At 53.5% G+C, this 23675-nt stretch overlaps 1 protein-coding gene across 5 annotated transcripts in view; it reads left to right on the forward strand.

Annotated features, from left to right (window-relative positions):
• The window catches only part of LOC123752090 (tripartite motif-containing protein 5-like), a 548342-nt gene that overhangs the window by 499954 nt on the left and 24713 nt on the right, over positions 1-23675 (forward strand). For 2 of the 5 annotated variants that reach the window (XM_069337043.1, XM_069337041.1), the window contains 2 exons: positions 2525-2595; positions 13017-13087. The exons of 1 other annotated variant lie outside the window; for it this stretch is intronic. In XM_069337043.1, the coding sequence (XP_069193144.1) occupies positions 13082-13087 (6 nt within the window). In that variant the 5' untranslated portion in view covers positions 2525-2595; positions 13017-13081. The remainder of the gene's footprint in view (positions 1-2524; positions 2596-13016; positions 13088-23675) is intronic. 2 more of the 5 variants (XM_069337044.1, XM_069337040.1) reach the window with 2 other exon arrangements.

Consider the following 23675-nt stretch of genomic DNA (forward strand, 5'->3'; position numbering starts at 1 on the left):
TAAGGTGTTTTAGTGTGTCCCAGTCATTGATGACGTGTCTGTTTACAGAGTTGACCTGGGACCGCTGTGTTGAAGGTTGAGTCAGTCTACCCGAGGCAGCCAGTCTCCATACTGTGAAGTTTGCTGCAGCTGTTGTGACGTCGTCCCCCCGGAAGAACACTTTGGTGTGTTAGCTTGCCAGTGGAGTGGCAGTGAAAGGATTTACCCGGGACCGACTGTTGGAGACAATCATCCACTGGGGTATTGAGGACAGGAAGGTGATTTGTGATATCACACGAGACTCCTGTCTAGGGCGTACCCCTTATATCGTTCGTGGAGTGGCCGTACCAGCCTTGGTGGCTCAGTACCTGCCAGCAGACCAGCTGGACGTGTGGTTGACGGCCTCCACGACGGTGCCCCCAGTGGACCTGCGTTTTGGCTGACCTGTGGCCCGGGTAGGCTCGGCATTCTCAGAGGACACGTCGTGAGGCCACGAAGAAAGCACCAAGGACTCGGCACCAAGTGGTGTGGCACCAGCGTCTTCAGCAGAAGACCACGATTATGGATTAATCCCCTTGTATAGTGTTAATACCCCCCCCCCCTTGTGTAACCGTTTTATATATTATTTATTGGTGACGGACATTATATAATATTAAGTTCTTAGCTTTCTTTCCCTACTCCCTTTTAAGTTACTTGCGTCACGGATCTCATCCCTTGATAGCCAATACTGGCTTGGGAACGGATACATATATCTTCCTCTAACAACATCAGAGTAAGGACCCCGTTGCGTCCCGAGAGGGCCGTAACACCCACCCACCCTCCTTACTCCTGCCCACCCTCCTTACTCCTGCCCACCCTCCTTACTCCTGCCCACCCTCCTTACTCCTGCCCCACCCACCTTACTCCTGCCCCACCCTCCTTACTCCTGCCCACCCTCCTTACTCCTGCCCACCCTCCTTACTACTGCCCACCCTCCTTACTCCTGCCCACCCTTCGTACTCCTGCCCACCCTTCGTACTCCTGCCCACCCTCCGTACTCCTGCCCACCCTCCGTACTCCTGCCCACCCTCCGTACTCCTGCCCACCCTCCGTACTCCTGCCCACCCTCCGTACTCCTGCCCATCCTCCCTACTCCTGCCCATCCTTCTTACTCCTGCCCATCCTTCTTACTCCTGCCCATCCTTCTTACTCCTGCCCACCCTCCTTACTCCTGCCCACCCTCCTTACTCCTGCCCACCCTCCTTACTCCTGCCCACCCTCCTTACTCCTGCCCACCCTCCTTACTCCTGCCCCACCCTCTTTACTCCTGCCCATCCTCTTTACTCCTGCCCATCCTCCTTACTCCTGCCCCACCCTCCCTACTCCTGCCCACCCTTCTTACTCCTGCCCACCCTCCCTACTCCTGCCCACCCACCGTACTCCTGCCCACCCCTCCTTACTCCAGCCCACCCTCCTTGCTCCTGCCCACCCTCCGTACTCCTGCCTACCCTCCTTACTCTTGCCCATACTCCTTACTCTTGCCCATACTCCTTACTCTTGCCCATCCTGCTTACTCCTGCCCACCCTCCTTACCCCTGCCCACCCTCCTTACTCCTGCCCACCCTCCTTACCCCTGCCCACCCTTCTTACTCCTGCCCACCCTTCTTACTCCTGCCCACCCTCCCTACTCATGCCCACCCTCCGTACTCCTGCCCACCCTCCTTCCTCCTGCCCACCCTCCTTACTCCTGCCCACCCTCCTTACTCCTGCCCACCCTCCTTACTCCTGCCCACCCTCCTTACTCCTGCCCCACCTTCCCTACCCCTGCCCACCCTCCTTACTCCTGCCCACCCTCCTTACTCCTGCCCACTCTCCTTACTCCTGCGCACCTTGCTTACTCCTGCCCACCCTCCTTACTCCTGACCACCCTCCTTACTCCTGCCCACCCTCCTTACTCCAGCCCACCCTCCTTACTCCTGTCCACCCTCCTTACTCCTGTCCACCCTCCTTAATCCTGCCCACCCTCCTTACTCCTGCCCACTCTCCTTACTCCTGCCCACCCTCCTTACTCCTGCCCACTCTCCTTACTCCTGCCCACCCTCCTTACTCCTGCCCACCCTCCTTACTCCTGCCCACCCTCCTTACTCCTGCCCACCCTCCTTACTCCTGCCCACTCTCCTTACTCCTGCCCACCCTCCTTACTCCTGACCACCCTCCTTACTCCTGACCACCCTCCTTACTCCAGCCCACCCTCCTTACTCCAGCCCACCCTCCTTACTCCAGCCCACCCTCCTTACTCCAGCCCACCCTCCTTACTCCAGCCCACCCTCCTTACTCCTGCCCATCCTCCTTACTCCTGCCCATCCTCCTTACTCCTGCCCATCCTCCTTACTCCTGCCCACCCTCCTTACTCCTGCCCACCCTCCTTACTCCTGCCCACCCTCCTTACTTTTGCTCAAAGCACAATACCTAAGAAAAATTATTAAATTTTTTAAAAATTTACTATGTTTTGGTGGGAAAAATTTAGTCATAGAAACCTTAAATTTGTTTTATTTTGCCTTAATAGGTAATACTGCTTCCAGTCTTTGCTCGGCTACCCAGGACGATAGCAAACACAACTTCTGCCCATTAATGATGGTAAGGACAATTTTATTCTTACTGTACTACCAGTGTGTGTGTTTATCATGTTGATGTATTAACTAGTGAGGGTGAGCGATATTGATATTATTAACTAGTAACAGTGAGCATATTAATCATGATGTTGTTATTATCTAGTGACTGTAAGTGTGTAAGTGTACTAATCATATTGTTATTAACTAGTGACTGTGAGTGTATTAATCATATTGTCATTACCCAGTTATGTTGAGTGTATTAACCCTCAGAACTGCACATAGCACCTTAACCCTTTAACAGCGCAAATTGTATATATATAATTTTGGTGTAACTGCCTGCACACCGCACACTGTATATATACTGCCAGCACACCGCACACTGTATATATACTCCCAGCACACCGCACACTGTATATATACTGCCAGCACACTGCACACTGTATATATACTGCCAGCACACCGCACACTGTATATATACTGCCAGCACACCGCACACTGTATATATACTGCCCGCACACTGTATATATACTGCCAGCACACCGCACACTGTATATATACTGCCTGCACACTGTATATATACTGCCTGCACACCGCACACTGTATATATACTGCCAGCACACCACACACTGAATATATACTTTTTAGAGTACCGCGTAATATTTAAAAGTCCCGCGGCTACATGGGGTCCACATCACCTTCCTCAAGGTTCTAGTAAACAGACGACATTTAAAAGAAAATTGTGGGCAACATTGCCGGGTGTGAGAGCCTCAGTACTGAGTGAGCCACCAAGGCTGGTGCACGCAGCATGAGCTCACAGCACTGCTGTTCAGCTTGTGACCACAGCATCACCTAAAAATGTCCAAATACATGTGTAACTGCTATTATTTATTGATGATAGTATTCGTTACCGTGGTTCGTTATAGTAAACACAAATGTAGATACAGTACTTATATATAACGTGTGCATATAGTGTAATAACAGCAAATATATTTTTGCAGTGTTTAACCCACTGCACTGTGCAACGTGCCTTGAGGCGCTCGACGGGTGGTTGTGCAACGTGCCTTGAGGCGCTCGACGGGTGGTTGTGCAACGTTCCTTGAGGCGCTCGACGGGTGGTTGTGCAACGTGGCTTGAGGCGCTCGACGGGTGGTTGTGTAACGTGCCTTGAAGCGCTCGACGGGTGGTTGTGCAACTTGCCTTGAAGCGCTCGACGGGTGGTTGTGCAACGTGCCTTGAAGCGCTCGACAGGTGGTTGTGCAACGTGCCTTGAGGCGCTCGACGGGTGGTTGTGCAACGTTCCTTGAGGCGCTCGACGGGTGGTTGTGCAACGTGGCTTGAGGCGCTCGACGGGTGGTTGTGCAACGTGCCTTGAAGCGCTCGACGGGTGGTTGTGCAACGTGCCTTGAAGCGCTCGACGGGTGGTTGTGCAACGTGCCTTGAGGCGCTCGACGGGTGGTTGTGCAACGTGCCTTGAAGCGCTCGACGGGTGGTGTTAATGGGCCTCAGGGACCTCATATATATAGCGTATGATTCAAAGCTGGCGAGAGGTGACGCGGGTACGAAATGAATGCCTGAGGCCTCCAGTGATCGTCCACCATTTTAAATTCCCTGCATGCCCCAGGGCCGTGCGGAGCCTCAGTTTCAAGGCAGCAACCATGTCTGACGCATTGTCTATGAGCTCCCGGTCCACGGTCAGCTGCGGTCCAGCAAAACCACTGGTGTACTTGTGTGGGAGGATTGTGAGACTTTTGTCCCACAAATTTCAACATTTGATGATAACGATGCTGGTGAGACATCTTTATTCCTCTATACAGGTGATGATAAGGCTTAAATAAATTATTTTATGACATATTTTGATCAGTAATTCATGGACCATCTCGTTGCAGAGACGAACAGATACACTCACGGCCTCATTGACTCTGGCATTTTACCTGCTTCTCGCATGACACCTTGGAAAGACACGACCAATGAGGAAATGCAAGTGTTTTTAGCATTCTGCATGATAATGAGGCATTCAGATGAACACATCATGCAGATTATTGGAGTAAAGAAGACAGCCTTGTTCTATCTCCCGTGTTCAACAGGTACATGTCACGTGATAGGTTCGTGTTGCTTCTCATGTGCCTGCACTTTGAGAACAATGATATTGAAGATAGACGCGACTGACTGTGGAAAGTGCGGAAGATATTTAGTGATATGAGAGGAAAGTTCCGTGGACAGGATCAGTTGTGGATATTCTGTCCAGGGACAGAAAGTTGTACCAGGACAGAATGTCGTGATTGATGAATCGCTAGTCCTCTTCAAGGGACGACTGGCGTTCAAGCAGTACAGTCCATTTAAGCGGCACCGGTTTGGGCTCAAGTTTTTGGTGCTATGTGACTGCGAAACTGGTATTGTCATGTACATGATACTGTATTCAGGTACTGACGTTGACATACTAGGTCAAGATATTCACGGATTTTCAGGCACGTAACAGAGTTTTCACGTGTCATGAAAACACTTATGGAACCATTGCTGAATAAGTTAGCATATCCTGTTCCCTGACAACTACTATACCAGCCCCTTGCTAACCAGACTCCTCCTTGACCACAACACCGGCGTATATGACACTGTCAAGACCTTCAGGACGGAAATGCCAGTGTTTAACATTGGTATTGCAGTGGGTGATTGCCAGCTGCGACAGTGTGAAAAAATGTTATCAGTGTGCTGGAGAGACAGACGCGAGGTAAATATGTTGACCACTATTCACACCGGTTCCATGTTGGACAGTGGCAAAGTGCACTTTGCAACACGGTTCCCAATATATAAACCTGATTGTGTCATTGACTACAACATAAACGTGCGGCTAGTTGATAAATGTGACATGATGCTTGGTGCCGTCAAGTGCCTCACAATTATGTGAAGTACTCCTGCCCCACCCACCTTACTCCTGCCCCACCCACCTTACTCCTGCCCACCCTCCTTACTCCTGCCCACCCTCCTTACTCCTGCCCACCCTCCTTACTACTGCCAACCCTCCGTACTCCTGCCCACCCTCCGTACTCCTGCCCACCCTCCTTACTCCTGCCCCACCCTCCCTACTCCTGCCCACCCTCCTTACTCCTGCCCACCCTCCTTACTCCTGCCCACCCTTTTTTACTCCTGCCCACCCTCCTTACTCCTGCCCACCCTCCTTACTCCTGACCACCCTCATTACTCCTTGCCCACCCTCCTTACTCCTGCCCCACCCTCCCTACTCCTGCCCACCCTCCCTACTCCTGCCCACCCTCCTTACTCCTGCCCACCCTCCTTACTCATGCCCACCCTCCTTACTCCTGCCCCACCTTCTTTACTCCTGCCCACCCTCCTTACTCCTGCCCACCCTCCTTACTCCTGACCATCCTCCTTACTCCTGACCACCCTCCGTACTTTTGCCCATCGTCCCTACTCCGGCCCACTCTTCTTACTCATGCCCACCCTCCTTACTCCTGCCCACCCTCCTTACTCCTGCCCATCCTCCCTACTCCTGCCCATCCTTCTTACTCCTGCTCACCCTCCTTACTTCTGCTCACCCTTCTTACTCCTGCCCACCCTCCTTACTTTTGCTCACCCACCTTACCCCTGCCCACCCTCCTTACTCCTGCCCACCCTCCTTACTCCTGCCCACCCTCCTTACTCCTGCCCACCCTCCTTACTCCTGCCCCACCCTCCCTACTCCTGCCCACCCTCCTTACTCCTGCCCACGCTCCTTACTCCTGCCCAACCTTTTTTACTCCTGCCCACCCTCCTTACTCCTGCCCACCCTCCTTACTCCTGACCACCCTCATTACTCCTTGCCAACCCTCCTTACTCCTGCCCCACCCTCCCTACTCCTGCCCACCCTCCCTACTCCTGCCCACCCTCCTTACTCCTGCCCACCCTCCTTACTCATGCCCACCCTCCTTACTCCTGCCCCACCTTCTTTACTCCTGCCCACCCTCCTTACTCCTGTCCACCCTCCTTACTCCTGACCATCCTCCTTACTCCTGACCACCCTCCGTACTTTTGCCCATCGTCCCTACTCCGGCCCACTCTTCTTACTCATGCCCACCCTCCTTACTTCTGCCCACCCTCCTTTCTCCTGCCCACCCTCCTTACTCCTGCCCACCCTCCTTACTCCTGCCCACCCTCCTTACTCCTGCCCACCCTCCTTACTCCTGCCCACCCTCCTTACGCCTGCCCATCCTCCTTACTCCTGCCCACCCTCCTTACTCCTGCCCATCCTCCTTACTCCTGCCCACCCTCCTTACTCCTGCCCATCCTCCTTACTCCTGCCCATCCTCCTTACTCCTGCCCACCCTCCTTACTCCTGCCCATCCTCCTTACTCCTGCCCCACCCTCCTTACTCCTGCCCCACCCTCCTTACTCCTGCCCATCCTCCTTACTCCTGCCCATCCTCCTTACTCCTGCCCACCCTCCTTACTCCTGCCCATCCTCCTTACTCCTGCCCACCCTCCTTACTCCTGCCCATCCTCCTTACTCCTGCCCATCCTCCTTACTCCTGCCCATCCTCCTTACTCCTGCTCACCCTCCTTACTCCTGCCCACCCTCCTTACTCCTGCCCACCCTCCTTACTCCTGCCCATCCTCCTTACTCCTGCCCATCCTCCTTACTCCTGCCCACCCTCCTTACTCCTGCCCATCCTCCTTACTCCTGCCCCACCCTCTTTACTCCTGCCCCACCCTCCTTACTCCTGCCCCACCCTCCTTACTCCTGCCCATCCTCCTTACTCCTGCCCCACCCTCTTTACTCCTGCCCACCCTCCTTACTCCTGCCCACCCTCCTTACTCCTGCCCACCCTCCTTACTCCTGCCCATCCTCCTTACTCCTGCCCACCCTCCTTACTCCTGCCCACCCTCCTTACTCCAGCCCACCCTCCTTACTTCTGCCCACCCACCTTACCCCTGCCCACCCTCCTTACTCCTGCCCACCCTCCTTATTCCTGCCCACCCTCTTTACTCCAGCCCACCCTCCTTACCCCTGCCCACCCTCCTTACTCCTGCCCCACTGTTACGAACCCGGATCCAGCGTCCGAGCACGGAGTAGTAAACGACCACGCCATCTGTGGGTCAGCTCCCGAAACCCCCGCCAAACGAACGACGACACCGGATGAGGACGGCGAATATCGGCCACAAGGGCCAGTTTCCAGTCCTGTGCAGCTCACAACACAGCCGCCACTGACCTCTGGTGAGGTGGTGCTCCGACGACAGCGCCATCTATGGACTGGATACGTCAGGTGTTTGTGCCCGAGCCCGTGAGTAAGGTGTTTTAGTGTGTCCCAGTCATTGATGACGTGTCTGTTTACAGAGTTGACCTGGGACCGCTGTGTTGAAGGTTGAGTCAGTCTACCCGAGGGAGCCAGTCTCCATACTGTGAAGTTTGCTGCAGCTGTTGTGACGTCGTCCCCCCGGAAGAACACTTTGGTGTGTTAGCCTGCCAGTGGAGTGGCAGTGAAAGGATTTACCCGGGACCGACTGTTGGAGACGATCATCCACTGGGGTATTGAGGACAGGAGGGTGATTTGTGATATCACACGACTCCTGTCTAGGGCGTACCCCTTATATCGTTCGTGGAGTGGCCGTACCAGCCTTGGTGGCTCAGTACCTGCCAGCAGACCAGCTGGACGTGTGGTTGACGGCCTCCACGACGGTGCCCCCAGTGGACCTGCGTTTTGGCTGACCTGTGGCCCGGGTAGGCTCGGCATTCTCAGAGGACACGTCGTGAGGCCACGAAGAAAGCACCAAGGACTCGGCACCAAGTGGTGTGGCACCAGCGTCTTCAGCAGAAGACTACGATTATGGATTAATCCCCTTGTATAGTGTTAATACCCCCCCCCCCTTGTGTAACCGTTTTATATATTATTTATTGGTGACGGACATTATATAATATTAAGTTCTTAGCTTTCTTTCCCTACTCCCTTTTAAGTTACTTGCGTCACGGATCTCATCCCTTGATAGCCAATACTGGCTTGGGAACGGATACATATATCTTCCTCTAACAACATCAGAGTAAGGACCCCGTTGCGTCCCGAGAGGGCCGTAACACCCACCTTACTCCTGCCCACCCTCCTTACTCCTGCCCACCCTCCTTACTCCTGCCCCACCCTCCCTACTCCTGCCCACCCTTCTTACTCCTGCCCACCCTCCCTACTCCTGCCCACCCACCGTACTCCTGCCCACCCTCCTTACTCCAGCCCACCCTCCTTGCTCCTGCCCACCCTCCGTTCTCCTGCCCACCCTCCTTACTCTTGCCCATACTCCTTACTCCTGCCCATCCTGCTTACCCCTGCCCACCCTCCTTACCCCTGCCCACCCTCCTTACCCCTGCCCACCCTCCTTACCCCTGCCCACCCTCCTTACCCCTGCCCACCCTCCTTACCCCTGCCCACCCTCCTTACCCCTGCCCACCCTCCTTACTCCTGCCCACCCTCCTTACCCCTGCCCACCCTTCTTACTCCTGCCCACCCTCCCTACTCATGCCCACCCTCCGTACTCCTGCCCACCCTTCTTACTTCCGCCCACCCTCCTTACTCCTGCCCACCCTCCGTACTCCTGCCCATCCTCCTTACTCCTGCCCCACCCTCCCTACCCCTGCCCACCCTCCTTACTCCTGCCCACCCTCCTTACTCCTGCCCACTCTCCTTACTCCTGCGCACCTTGCTTACTCCTGCCCACCCTCCTTATTCCTGACCACCCTCCTTACTCCAGCCCACCCTCCTTACTCCTGTCCACCCTCCTTACTCCTGCCCACCCTCCTTACTCCTGCCCACCCTCCTTACTCCTGCCCACTCTCCTTACTCCTGCCCACCCTCCTTACTCCTGCCCACCCTCCTTACTCCTGCCCCACCCTCCCTACTCCTGCCCACCCTCCTTACTCCTGCCCACCCTCCTTACTCCTGCCCAACCTTTTTTACTCCTGCCCACCCTCCTTACTCCTGCCCACCCTCCTTACTCCTGACCACCCTCATTACTCCTTGCCAACCCTCCTTACTCCTGCCCCACCCTCCCTACTCCTGCCCACCCTCCCTACTCCTGCCCACCCTCCTTACTCCTGCCCACCCTCCTTACTCATGCCCACCCTCCTTACTCCTGCCCCACCTTCTTTACTCCTGCCCACCCTCCTTACTCCTGTCCACCCTCCTTACTCCTGACCATCCTCCTTACTCCTGACCACCCTCCGTACTTTTGCCCATCGTCCCTACTCCGGCCCACTCTTCTTACTCATGCCCACCCTCCTTACTTCTGCCCACCCTCCTTTCTCCTGCCCACCCTCCTTTCTCCTGCCCACCCTCCTTACTCCTGCCCACCCTCCTTACTCCTGCCCACCCTCCTTACTCCTGCCCACCCTCCTTACGCCTGCCCATCCTCCTTACTCCTGCCCACCCTCCTTACTCCTGCCCATCCTCCTTACTCCTGCCCACCCTCCTTACTCCTGCCCATCCTCCTTACTCCTGCCCATCCTCCTTACTCCTGCCCACCCTCCTTACTCCTGCCCCACCCTCCTTACTCCTGCCCCACCCTCCTTACTCCTGCCCATCCTCCTTACTCCTGCCCATCCTCCTTACTCCTGCCCACCCTCCTTACTCCTGCCCACCCTCCTTACTCCTGCCCACCCTCCTTACTCCTGCCCATCCTCCTTACTCCTGCCCATCCTCCTTACTCCTGCTCACCCTCCTTACTCCTGCCCACCCTCCTTACTCCTGCCCACCCTCCTTACTCCTGCCCATCCTCCTTACTCCTGCCCATCCTCCTTACTCCTGCCCACCCTCCTTACTCCTGCCCATCCTCCTTACTCCTGCCCCACCCTCTTTACTCCTGCCCCACCCTCCTTACTCCTGCCCCACCCTCCTTACTCCTGCCCATCCTCCTTACTCCTGCCCCACCCTCTTTACTCCTGCCCACCCTCCTTACTCCTGCCCACCCTCCTTACTCCTGCCCACCCTCCTTACTCCTGCCCATCCTCCTTACTCCTGCCCACCCTCCTTACTCCTGCCCACCCTCCTTACTCCAGCCCACCCTCCTTACTTCTGCCCACCCACCTTACCCCTGCCCACCCTCCTTACTCCTGCCCACCCTCCTTATTCCTGCCCACCCTCTTTACTCCAGCCCACCCTCCTTACCCCTGCCCACCCTCCTTACTCCTGCCCCACTGTTACGAACCCGGATCCAGCGTCCGAGCACGGAGTAGTAAACGACCACGCCATCTGTGGGTCAGCTCCCGAAACCCCCGCCAAACGAACGACGACACCGGATGAGGACGGCGAATATCGGCCACAAGGGCCAGTTTCCAGTCCTGTGCAGCTCACAACACAGCCGCCACTGACCTCTGGTGAGGTGGTGCTCCGACGACAGCGCCATCTATGGACTGGATACGTCAGGTGTTTGTGCCCGAGCCCGTGAGTAAGGTGTTTTAGTGTGTCCCAGTCATTGATGACGTGTCTGTTTACAGAGTTGACCTGGGACCGCTGTGTTGAAGGTTGAGTCAGTCTACCCGAGGGAGCCAGTCTCCATACTGTGAAGTTTGCTGCAGCTGTTGTGACGTCGTCCCCCCGGAAGAACACTTTGGTGTGTTAGCCTGCCAGTGGAGTGGCAGTGAAAGGATTTACCCGGGACCGACTGTTGGAGACGATCATCCACTGGGGTATTGAGGACAGGAGGGTGATTTGTGATATCACACGACTCCTGTCTAGGGCGTACCCCTTATATCGTTCGTGGAGTGGCCGTACCAGCCTTGGTGGCTCAGTACCTGCCAGCAGACCAGCTGGACGTGTGGTTGACGGCCTCCACGACGGTGCCCCCAGTGGACCTGCGTTTTGGCTGACCTGTGGCCCGGGTAGGCTCGGCATTCTCAGAGGACACGTCGTGAGGCCACGAAGAAAGCACCAAGGACTCGGCACCAAGTGGTGTGGCACCAGCGTCTTCAGCAGAAGACTACGATTATGGATTAATCCCCTTGTATAGTGTTAATACCCCCCCCCCCCCCTTGTGTAACCGTTTTATATATTATTTATTGGTGACGGACATTATATAATATTAAGTTCTTAGCTTTCTTTCCCTACTCCCTTTTAAGTTACTTGCGTCACGGATCTCATCCCTTGATAGCCAATACTGGCTTGGGAACGGATACATATATCTTCCTCTAACAACATCAGAGTAAGGACCCCGTTGCGTCCCGAGAGGGCCGTAACACCCACCCACCCACCTTACTCCTGCCCACCCTCCTTACTCCTGCCCACCCTCCTTACTCCTGCCCCACCCTCCCTACTCCTGCCCACCCTTCTTACTCCTGCCCACCCTCCTTACTCCAGCCCACCCTCCTTGCTCCTGCCCACCCTCCGTACTCCTGCCCACCCTCCTTACTCTTGCCCATACTCCTTACTCTTGCCCATACTCCTTACTCCTGCCCATCCTGCTTACTCCTGCCCATCCTGCTTACTCCTGCCCACCCTCCTTACCCCTGCCCACCCTCCTTACCCCTGCCCACCCTCCTTACCCCTGCCCACCCTCCTTACCCCTGCCCACCCTCCTTACCCCTGCCCACCCTCCTTACTCCTGCCCACCCTCCTTACCCCTGCCCACCCTTCTTACTCCTGCCCACCCTCCCTACTCATGCCCACCCTCCGTACTCCTGCCCACCCTTCTTACTTCCGCCCACCCTCCTTACTCCTGCCCACCCTCCGTACTCCTGTCCATCCTCCTTACTCCTGCCCCACCCTCCCTACCCCTGCCCACCCTCCTTACTCCTGCCCACCCTCCTTACTCCTGCCCACTCTCCTTACTCCTGCGCACCTTGCTTACTCCTGCCCACCCTCCTTATTCCTGACCACCCTCCTTACTCCAGCCCACCCTCCTTACTCCTGTCCACCCTCCTTACTCCTGCCCACCCTCCTTACTCCTGCCCACCCTCCTTACTCCTGCCCACCCTCCTTACTCCTACCCACTCTCCTTACTCCTGCCCACTCTCCTTACTCCTGCCCACCCTCCTTACTCCTGCCCACCCTCCTTACTCCTGCCCACCCTCCTTACTCCTGCCCACCCTCCTTACTCCTGCCCACCCTCCTTACTCCTGCCCACCCTCCTTACTCCTGCCCACCCTCCTTACTCCTGCCCACCCTCCTTACTCCTGCCCACCCTCCTTACTCCTGCCCACCCTCCTTACTCCAGCCCACCCTCCTTACTCCAGCCCACCCTCCTTACTCCAGCCCACCCTCCTTACTCCAGCCCACCCTCCTTACTCCAGCCCACCCTCCTTACTCCTGCCCACCCTCCTTACTCCTGCCCACCCTCCTTACTCCTGCCCACCCTCCTTACTTTTGCTCAAAGCACAATACCTAAGAAAAATTATTAAATTTTTCTAAAAATTTACTATGTTTTGGTGGGAAAAATTTAGTCATAGAAACCTTAAATTTGTTTTATTTTGCCTTAATAGGTAATACTGCTTCCAGTCTCTGCTCGGCTACCCAGGACGATAGCAAACACAACTTCTGCCCATTAATGATGGTAAGGACAATTTTATTCTTACTGTACTACCAGTGTGTGTGTTTATCATGTTGATGTATTAACTAGTGAGGGTGAGCGATATTGATATTATTAACTAGTAACAGTGAGCATATTAATCATGATGTTGTTATTATCTAGTGACTGTAAGTGTGTAAATGTACTAATCATATTGTTATTAACTAGTGACTGTGAGTGTATTAATCATATTGTCATTACCCAGTTATGTTGAGTGTATTAACCCTCAGAACTGCACATAGCACCTTAACCCTTTAACAGCGCAAATTGTATATATATAATTTTGGTGTAACTGCCTGCACACCGCACACTGTATATATACTGCCAGCACACCGCACACTGTATATATACTGCCAGCACACCGCACACTGTATATATACTGCCAGCACACTGCACACTGTATATATACTGCCAGCACACCGCACACTGTATATATACTGCCAGCACACTGTATATATACTGCCAGCACACCGCACACTGTATATATACTGCCAGCACACCGCACACTGTATATATACTGCCCGCACACTGTATATATACTGCCAGCACACCGCACACTGTATATATACTGCCTGCACACTGCACACTGTATATATACTGCCTGCACACCGCACACTGTATATATACTGCCAGCACACCACACACTGAATATATACTTTTTAGAGTACCGCGTAATATTTAAAAGTCCCGCGGCTACATGGGGTCCACATCAGCTTCCTCAAGGTTCTAGTAAACAGACGACATTTAAAAGAAAATTGTGGGCAACATTGCCGGGTGTGAGAGCCTCAGTACTGAGTGAGCCACCAAGGCTGGTGCACGCAGCATGAGCTCACAGCACTGCTGTTCAGCTTGTGACCACAGCATCACCTAAAAATGTCCAAATACATGTGTAACTGCTATTATTTATTGATGATAGTATTCGTTACCGTGGTTCGTTATAGTAAACACAAATGTAGATACAGTACTTATATATAACGTGTGCATATAGTGTAATAACAGCAAATATATTTTTGCAGTGTTTAACCCACTGCACTGTGCAACGTGCCTTGAGGCGCTCGACGGGTGGTTGTGCAACGTTCCTTGAGGCGCTCGACGGGTGGTTGTGCAACGTGGCTTGAGGCGCTCGACGGGTGGTTGTGCAACGTGCCTTGAAGCGCTCGACGGGTGGTTGTGCAACGTGCCTTGAAGCGCTCGACGGGTGGTTGTGCAACGTGCCTTGAGGCGCTCGACGGGTGGTTGTACAACGTGCCTTGAGGCGCTCGACGGGTGGTTGTGCAACGTTCCTTGAGGCGCTCGACGGGTGGTTGTGCAACGTGGCTTGAGGCGCTCGACGGGTGGTTGTGCAACGTGCCTTGAAGCGCTCGACGGGTGGTTGTGCAACGTGCCTTGAAGCGCTCGACGGGTGGTTGTGCAACGTGCCTTGAGGCGCTCGACGGGTGGTTGTGCAACGTGCCTTGAAGCGCTCGACGGGTGGTGTTAATGGGCCTCAGGGACCTCATATATATAGCGTATGATTCAAAGTTGGCGAGAGGTGACGCGGGTACGAAATGAATGCCTGAGGCCTCCAGTGATCGTCCACCATTTTAAATTCCCTGCATGCCCCAGGGCCGTGCGGAGCCTCAGTTTCAAGGCAGCAACCATGTCTGACGCATTGTCTATGAGCTCCCGGTCCACGGTCAGCTGCGGTCCAGCAAAACCACTGGTGTACTTGTGTGGGAGGATTGTGAGACTTTTGTCCCACAAATTTCAACATTTGATGATAACGATGCTGGTGAGACATCTTTATTCCTCTATACAGGTGATGATAAGGCTTAAATAAATTATTTTATGACATATTTTGATCAGTAATTCATGGACCATCTCGTTGCAGAGACGAACAGATACACTCACGGCCTCATTGACTCTGGCATTTTACCTGCCTCTCGCATGACACCTTGGAAAGACACGACCAATGAGGAAATGCAAGTGTTTTTAGCATTCTGCATGATAATGAGGCATTCAGATGAACACATCATGCAGATTATTGGAGTAAAGAAGACAGCCTTGTTCTATCTCCCGTGTTCAACAGGTACATGTCACGTGATAGGTTCGTGTTGCTTCTCATGTGCCTGCACTTTGAGAACAATGATATTGAAGATAGACGCGACTGACTGTGGAAAGTGCGGAAGATATTTAGTGATATGAGAGGAAAGTTCCGTGGACAGGATCAGTTGTGGATATTCTGTCCAGGGACAGAAAGTTGTACCAGGACAGAATGTCGTGATTGATGAATCGCTAGTCCTCTTCAAGGGACGACTGGCGTTCAAGCAGTACAGTCCATTTAAGCGGCACCGGTTTGGGCTCAAGTTTTTGGTGCTATGTGACTGCGAAACTGGTATTGTCATGTACATGATACTGTATTCAGGTACTGACGTTGACATACTAGGTCAAGATATTCACGGATTTTCAGGCACGTAACAGAGTTTTCACGTGTCATGAAAACACTTATGGAACCATTGCTGAATAAGTTAGCATATCCTGTTCCCTGACAACTACTATACCAGCCCCTTGCTAACCACTCTCTTCCTTGACCACAACACCGGCGTATATGACACTGTCAAGACCTTCAGGACGGAAATGCCAGTGTTTAACATTGGTATTGCAGTGGGTGATTGCCAGCTGCGACAGTGTGAAAAAATGTTATCAGTGTGCTGGAGAGACAGACGCGAGATAAATATGTTGACCACTATTCACACCGGTTCCATGTTGGACAGTGGCAAAGTGCACTTTGCAACACGGTTCCCAATATATAAACCTGATTGTGTCATTGACTACAACATAAACGTGCGGCTAGTTGATAAATGTGACATGATGCTTGGTGCCGTCAAGTGCCTCACAATTATGTGAAGTGGACGATGAATTTGTTTTCCCCTCATTGACGTTGCAGTGCTCAACTGTTTCAACATGTATCTCGTGAAATATGGCAAGAGACCCCCATTACATACATTCAGTGTTGCTCTAGTGTCCCAACCTCTCGTGAAGTATGGGTGAAGGGCTGTGATGCCACATGTGGGGTGCCAGCAACAATGCCTCACGCAGTTCCTGACAGACTCAGGAGTAATGAGCACCTTGCTGTACTCAAGCTGGGTTATATGCCAGTCACAGGCTAACGGAAGAAGGGTAAACGTGCTTGCGAAGTTTGCAAGAACACACAACGTAGGGTACACAAGTGAAGATGCATCTGCACCTGGTGCTTTGAGTGCAAACTTCCCCTATGCCCCGTTGACTGCTTCACTGATTATCACACTCGTGGAGTTCCAAGTGTATTGATAGGGGATGTATATAGTGTGTGATAGTGTACAGTGTGTAAATATGTTATAAATGTACATAATTGAACATGAAATATTGTAAATATGAAAAATGTTTGTGGACACATTTGTTATGCATGTAACACAGTGTCTTGGAACAGTACGGATGTTCTACTGCCAGAATATTGTATGTGTTCAATATACATAGGATTAGCCAGAAAAAATAATATAAATGCATTTGTAATTGTGCAGAAAAAATGCCCCCCATCGTATGATATATACCTACGAGATCCCTGAGGCGCATTGTGCACCATCCGTCGAGATCCTCAAGGCTCATTGCGCACCACCCGTCAAGAGCATCAAAGTGCATTGCACAGTACAGTTGTTAAGGGGGAGACAAGATTTAAAAACCGTTTTTAATGGTTTATAAGGGAGGGGGGGGACCCGGGTCACTCGGCGGTTGCTGGTGCAGTTGTGCGGGAGCCTAAAATTTGTCATGATGGTTTACCCACTGGGCAAAGTTTTGGCTTCGGAGGATGTTCTAGTTTCCTCGGGGCAGCCCCTTTCACCGCTCTTGCGACCGCTGGGTTTGTCCCCCGGAGTCCTTATGTCGGTTGCTGTGTCTCTGGCTTCCTCTTGGGGTTTTCGGGGTTTGGTGGATGGCGCCTTCCCCTTCCCTTGCTCGATCTGTTCACGGATGCCTCGTCTCTTGACTTGGGCTTAGTGACCAGCGCTCACCAGGCCACGTATCATTCCTCTATCCACGGAGTGGACAGTTGATACCAGCTGCTTTCATTTTCTTTGTCGGACATTCGGGCGCCCAGAGGTGGACCTCTTCACGTCGACGTGATCTCGGCATCTCCCATTATCAGTGGCGCTGTTCCCCCTCGCGGGGAACAGCGCCTTACGAGGCTATCGCGGTGGACGCTTTCCGGCAGGACTTGTTGAGGTGGAGGTCCTAATTCCTTTCTTTCCCAGTCCAGCTGCTTCTACGTGTTCTGACTCGACCTTAATCCTATCAGCGGAGAGGGAATCTCCTGGCCCCATGGTGGCCGGCCCAGCCTTGGTTTCAGGTGCTGCTTGCTTGGTGCCTGAACCCGGGAGTCTTTCCATGACTCCGCCTCTTTCAGCAAGTTTGGCCGGTAAGGAACCTCGTTGGTTCGTTGTGCTCTTCCGCTCTTCGCGTGTGTTTTTTTTTTACATGGGTGTGTCGCCCTTTTTATGATGATCAGGGGACTTTTTTAATGTTGTCCCACCTGCAGTCTTCATTTCAGCGATGGTATGAAGTCTCCTGGCAGTCTGTCTACAATTTCCTTTCCCTTCATAAGGTGTTGTCGGTGTCTGTCAATTTATTTTGTCTTTTCTCTCTCTTGGCTCTCTCTGGACTGGTATCTAATATCGCATGTTTTCACTTCTTATTGTGCGGCATTGACAGAGCCGCTCTAGCTTGCTTTTGAGGTGCTTGTCACTTCTGCTCCTTTCTGCAAGCTCTCTCGAGCATTTTTTCACCTGACCTGCTCGTGCGCCGCCAGACACGTCCTGGTCTTTAAATCGGGTGCTCTCTTTTTTCTCTTCTCCTTGGTGGCCTCTTCAGTTCAGGTTTGTTTTATGAAAGCCTTGTTTTTGTTGGCTTTGGCCTCTGGGGGTCGGGTTGGGGACCTTCATGCCTTCTCAGGACCGGGGGCACTGTTCTTTTTAACATGATGGTCGTTTTGTTCGTTGACAGCCTTCTCCTTTTCTGCTAAAGATTGAGATGGCAAGCTTCCGGAAGGGTCCAGTGGTGGTGGATGCGTGGTTGATTCGGCAAGTGATGCATCATGTTCTGTGTCTGGTAACGGCTTTACGTCGCTGCCTGTGGCCCAATGGTTCGGTGTCTGTGGATGCGCTTTGGGTGGATTCGGTTTCCCTGGTTCCCTGTTCCAGAGCTCGTGTGTCTCAGGTTGTCCACAGTGTCATCAAGTCTTGCCAGCCTGTGGTCTACCTTCATGCCCGTGTATGAAGGGATGTCCGCACAACATGATGTGTGGATATATGCTGCTCTGGCGGCTGTCTTTGGTAATATGTCTTGTGTCAATATTCGGGCGCAGGGGTTTTGAAGGTCGCACAGGGTCCTGGCCACCAGATATCTCGTGAACCTTCTGGATCCTCTCAATCCTTGTGTGGCACTGGTGCGTCTGTTGTGGCCAGATGACTCTTCTTCGTCTTGAGACCTGCGGTGCTGCCGCCTCCTGGGTAAGTCCCAGTTTTTACTTATCTGGGGGTAGTTAGCTTCAGGGAGCAGACAGAGCTCCCCACAGAAAACCGGTGTTGAATATAATGAAATGCCATTTTGTAGGCGGCTCCCTGACACCCTCCCTCCCTCCGGTCAACAGTTTTCATCATTCAAGAACAAAAGGAGAGAGCTGCTGGCTGAGCCGGCTCCTTCTCCCCTCCCCCCCCCCCTCCTCTCGGGGGAAGTGGGGGCGCTAATGAGTGAGTGCACTAGTTTAATGACTTTTTTTGTGGGGAATTATTTTCCTATGTTTGGACATAGGTTACAATTTTAACCAGCTAGTGGCTTGTTTTGTTTCGCCAATTTTCCTGGGTGCCCTCCCCAGTCGATGGTAAGTATGACATACTCTAAATGTAGAGTGCTCACAGGCTATTGCTCCCTGCATCTCTCTGAGGGGACCTGGTTCTGGCTCATGGTCATCGGTAGGCATAAAGCACTCCCGTTACTGATGAACCCAAACTAATATTTCACATGTCAGTTTGGATAGCTTCAGGGAGCCTCAGGGCTTCCCAAGAAATTGGTGTTTCATTACATTAAACTCTGTTTTTTCTTGGGGGAGCCCCTATGGCTCCCCAGAGCAATCCAGGCTGATATGATTATTACTACCGGGGACCACGAGCCAGATCCTGGCCTCCTTAGAGAGGCACGGGAAGCAATGACCTATAGAAATGCACATGTGATTGTGGAGCATTCTATATCTGCCATCGACTGGGACAGGCACCCAGAAAGGTAAGCGCCCCAAAACAAACCACTATTCTGATTAAAACGACGAATATAGACAAACGAGTGGACAGAACTCCCCAAATGAAAACGAGCAAACATTACGTCACACGAGCTGCGCTCCATGTCTGCACAGCTCCCCCCCTCACCCCAGGAGGGGGAAGGGGAAGCCCAAGACCCCCCGCGCCGGTGATCCACACCCCAGTTCTCGGCTGATGCGAGACATCACGGTCGTATGGCTCCAGTGTTACGCTGTGCCTTGGTTCAGTACTGCTCCTACGGTGGTATGCGAGCAGGGAGTAATATTCCTAGGTACTCGGGCTGCATGTGCTTAGGGTTCCATTCCCTAAGTTCCCTGTAAGTACCGCCCTCGGGGCTTGGGGTTCCATTCCCTAAGTTCCCTGTAAGTACCGCCCTCGGGGCTTGGGGTTATCTTCCGTAAATCACCTTGGGTCTACCTCTGTTGGTCTTTCACTGCTTGGCAATTGACCGCCTCGAGTGTTTTGGGGGTTTCCGCCCATGTTTACCTTGAGGTAAGTGGTAGTTTATTGCACTGGTAGGGCGTGGGGTACTGTGCAGCTAGTTTTCACCTATTACATCGTCCAGCTCTGTTCCTCTTGGGCATGTTTCCTCTTGCAGGGGTTTTTCTTTTCCTTTTTTGTTTTGGCCTGTAAGGGGGGGGGGGGCTGGCTTGTCCCTTTCCCCTGTTTAGTTAGGGTGTTGACTTCCTGTGTTCGTTGGTACCCCCCCCCCCTCCTTCACCGCTGTGAGTGGATACGTCCCAGAGGTTCAGCTTTAGCGGTTTGTTTGGTAGACTTGGGTATGGGTACTACCAGTACCCTGCCTGGGATTACCCTTAGCAGACCCAGTCTAGGGGCCCTCGGAAACCCCGTGGAGGCTCTCGGGTGCGATGAATGCGACCCCTAAATCCCTTCTCGCTTTGTGCAAGTTTGAGGGTTGCTCTGTCCCCTTGTCTCAAGGCGACGCTCATTGTTTTTGTCTGTCATGCTGCCTGTTGGGTTGGTGACACCTTCGGCCCAAAGTCCTGCGAGGTTTGTTGCTTGTTTGTCACTCAATTCACCCATTCTCCTGATATTATTTGGGTGTAGGCGGGTCATGCCTTGCAGGATAGGTTTTGGTTGCAACGTGCTAATCTAGTTACTTCCCCGGATGCTGCGAGTTTTGCTTCGTTTTGCTTATAGGGATCCGGACTTAGGGGTGTCGGTCGCGTCGGCCCTGGTTCAGTCCGCGCCCCCCTCGTTCTTCCCCTGCTGTGCTTCACTCGTTCCTCCCCCCCCCCCCTGCTTCCGGCTGCTAAGAGTCTGAGAGCTTCGGGGTTGGAGCAGGGTTTAGAGGTTTCTGAGACTTGGGCAGGAACACATTTTAACAATCTTAGAAGAATTTTTTTCTTGCGCACAGCAGTGTTGTCAGCTATTACCAGCAGCGCTGCACAGGGGTTAATGTGCTCGATCAGGGGGTGTACATAACCCATTAACCACTGCACTGCGCAATGAGGCATTCGACGGGTGGTGTGCAACACGCCTCAGGGATCTCTTATAGTGTACTATTTAAAACTGGCGCACGGTGACGCTGGTATGAAATAGATGCCTGAGGGGCTCCAGTGATCGTCCGCCATTTTGAAAAAAAATCCCAGCATGCCCCAGGGCCGTGGGGAGCCTCAGTTTTAAGGAAGCAACCATGTCTGATGCATCGTCTACGAGCTCCCGGTCCACAATCAGCTGCGGTTCAGGAAAACGACTCTCAGAGGACGAAATATGCGACATATTGTATGGTGATGGATGATCATTTAGACTACAATCCAGAGAAAGACCTAACACAGAGGTCTGACACGAGTAAGGGGGAGAATGAGGTGGAGGAGGTCGTGTGTTTGTTTAATACACGTACCTCACCTGGCCAGCCCTGCCGCCCTGGGTGAGTACTGTTAGTCACCACAACCATGTGTGTCCTCTGAGGCAAGTTTATTTAGTGATAGTACATGTGGTGAATCATTTTCGGGCTTCGGTGACATAGGCTCTGATACAAGCAGTGTTGACGAACCAAGTACGAGCAGCGACGGTGTTACTAGGCGGGGTTTTGCTGCCCCATCAGCACACCGAGGCAAGCTGCAGCGTCACGCGGCCCGAGGACAATGTTGACAGTGTTTCCTCGACATCAGGTGTTCGTGGTAGGCCTACACTATGCAGAACACTTTCATCTACTGGTTTGCCTATACACACCCCCTCCCCGCTCAGCTCGTTGTCGCCGTGTGGGGGCTTAGTGGGCGGCTGCCGGAGTGTGATGCTCCTTGGGACAGTCCTCTGTCCTTTTCTAGCCTTGTGCTCCTGCTGCCGTCCTCTCCAATTCTGCTGGGCATCTTTTCCTTTTCCTTCTGTTTCGTTTTTCTCCCCCCTCTTCTCCTATCTGCTTGCCGTTTCCTGCCGACCTTTTGCTCGTTCTGGTTCTTCCCTTGGACTTCTTCTATTTTGACGCCCGGGTGCTTGAGGAGGCATACTCATGCACCCGTAGAACTGCAGTACCCGATGTCGAGAGCGAGGGGAACCTTTTATTGTCAATCCCCACTTCGTCACTGAACCCGATCTCGACGAACTGTCGGTTTCTTAAGGTGGCGTTTGTGGGGAGTATACTCACGACGCACCCCTAGGAGGCCCCGACAAGATCGGCGATAGCTTCTTGTTGGGTGTCCTGCCTCTAATTGTGGCTCCATGGCGGGTGTGGGGGCACATTCGTGAGTGAATTCTTTCTTTCGTCATGATGATAACCCCCTGCTTCGGCTTCTTCTGGTTTACCTTCTCAGGCTCGTGGGGTGGGCGACCAAGCCCCCGAGTCGGTCCGTATTGGAAGACCGGGCTCTGTAGCCTCCGCTGCATTGGGCCCCGACCTTGCTCCTCCTTTGGCCTCTCTGACTCCTTCCTCTGGCTCCCCTCCCTCCTCTGTGGTTGGGTCGAGCCCCAAGCCCCCAGTGGTGACTACCTCGTCCCCTGGCGCGGCTCCTTCTCTAGTTGTAACTACTGCGCCTTTTAACCCCTCTCTCTCTGGGGGTTCTCACCGCCGTCCTCGTCACGGCCGCCCTCGCTCGATTCCTTCCAGTTCTGCTACCTATCAAGCCTTGTTTGGTCCCGCTTCGTGGGCCAAATATTTTGATCTCCTCCCTCTTGATTCTGCGCCTCCTGACGATTTCTCCCTCCATCGACATCTCATTGATTCCGTGGATGCCTCCATTACTTTCAACCCCACTCGTCTCGGTACACGTGTCGTTGCTGCTCCTTCTCAGGATGCTGCTTCCCGCTTGGCTGCCTTATCCTGCCTTGGCGAGACCCCCATTCGGGTCTCGAAGAACGCTCAGTTGAATGCCAGTGTTGGCACTATTTTGCTCCCGCCCCATGTTGCGACCGGTGTTCGGGACCTGCGCGACTGCCACGACGATATTCGACATATCCTCGCTGCCCAGGGCCATTCTATTCTCCAGGTGGACACGTTTACTCGTCCCCCTCGTGGTAGTCGCCGTCAACCCCTCCGAGTTGTGAAGATTACCTTTGATGGTAGGACCCTTCCACCCTCTGTCATTCTTGCTGGTGCCAGGTGCTCTGTCCAGGAGTACATTCCTTCTCCTCGGCTCTGCAACAAGTGCTGGAGGTTTGGGCATGGTGCCCTCCGCTGCTCCGGGACTGTCTCTCTCTGTCCTTTGTGTGGTGGCGAAGGTCACTCTAAGTCGGAGTGCGCTTCTCCCCAGGCTCGTTGCCTCAACTGCGGTGAGGCCCATCCTACCTTCTCCCGTGCGTGTGTCCATTACAAGCTTGAGGCAGCCGTCCTCGACTTGAAGCACCGGGAGCGTTTATCTTTTCCTGAGGCGAGGCGCCAGGTTCGCCGGCTCCCGCCTTATGCTAATATCTCTTATGCTCGCGTGTTGCGCTCTTCCTCTCCTCGTCCTTCCCGCCTTCCTCAGACTCTCAACCGTTTCCGGGCCTTGGACCCTGATGCGCCCACTGCCCCCTCCTCTGTCCCTTTGGGTTCTCTCCCGAAGGATCCTCCTCCTGGTCCTCTGTCTGGGGTTCCCCTTCCTTCTACCCGGTCTGTCGTGTCTTCTGTGTCTTCTTCCTCGTCCCCCTCCGATCCTCCTTCCCATCCTCTTCCTCCATCTATCGGCTCTCCCCACCGCCTGTCGGTGCGGGCGGATGTCCATCGCTCTCCTAACGGCCGTCGTGTGTGCTCTCGTTCGGCTTCTCCTTTTGAGACACTGGAATCCGTTGCCCGGTACGTAGTTGCAGGGACACCG

Source organism: Procambarus clarkii, chromosome 37 (assembly GCF_040958095.1).
Source record: "Procambarus clarkii isolate CNS0578487 chromosome 37, FALCON_Pclarkii_2.0, whole genome shotgun sequence".
NCBI classification, from domain to species: domain Eukaryota; kingdom Metazoa; phylum Arthropoda; class Malacostraca; order Decapoda; family Cambaridae; genus Procambarus; species Procambarus clarkii.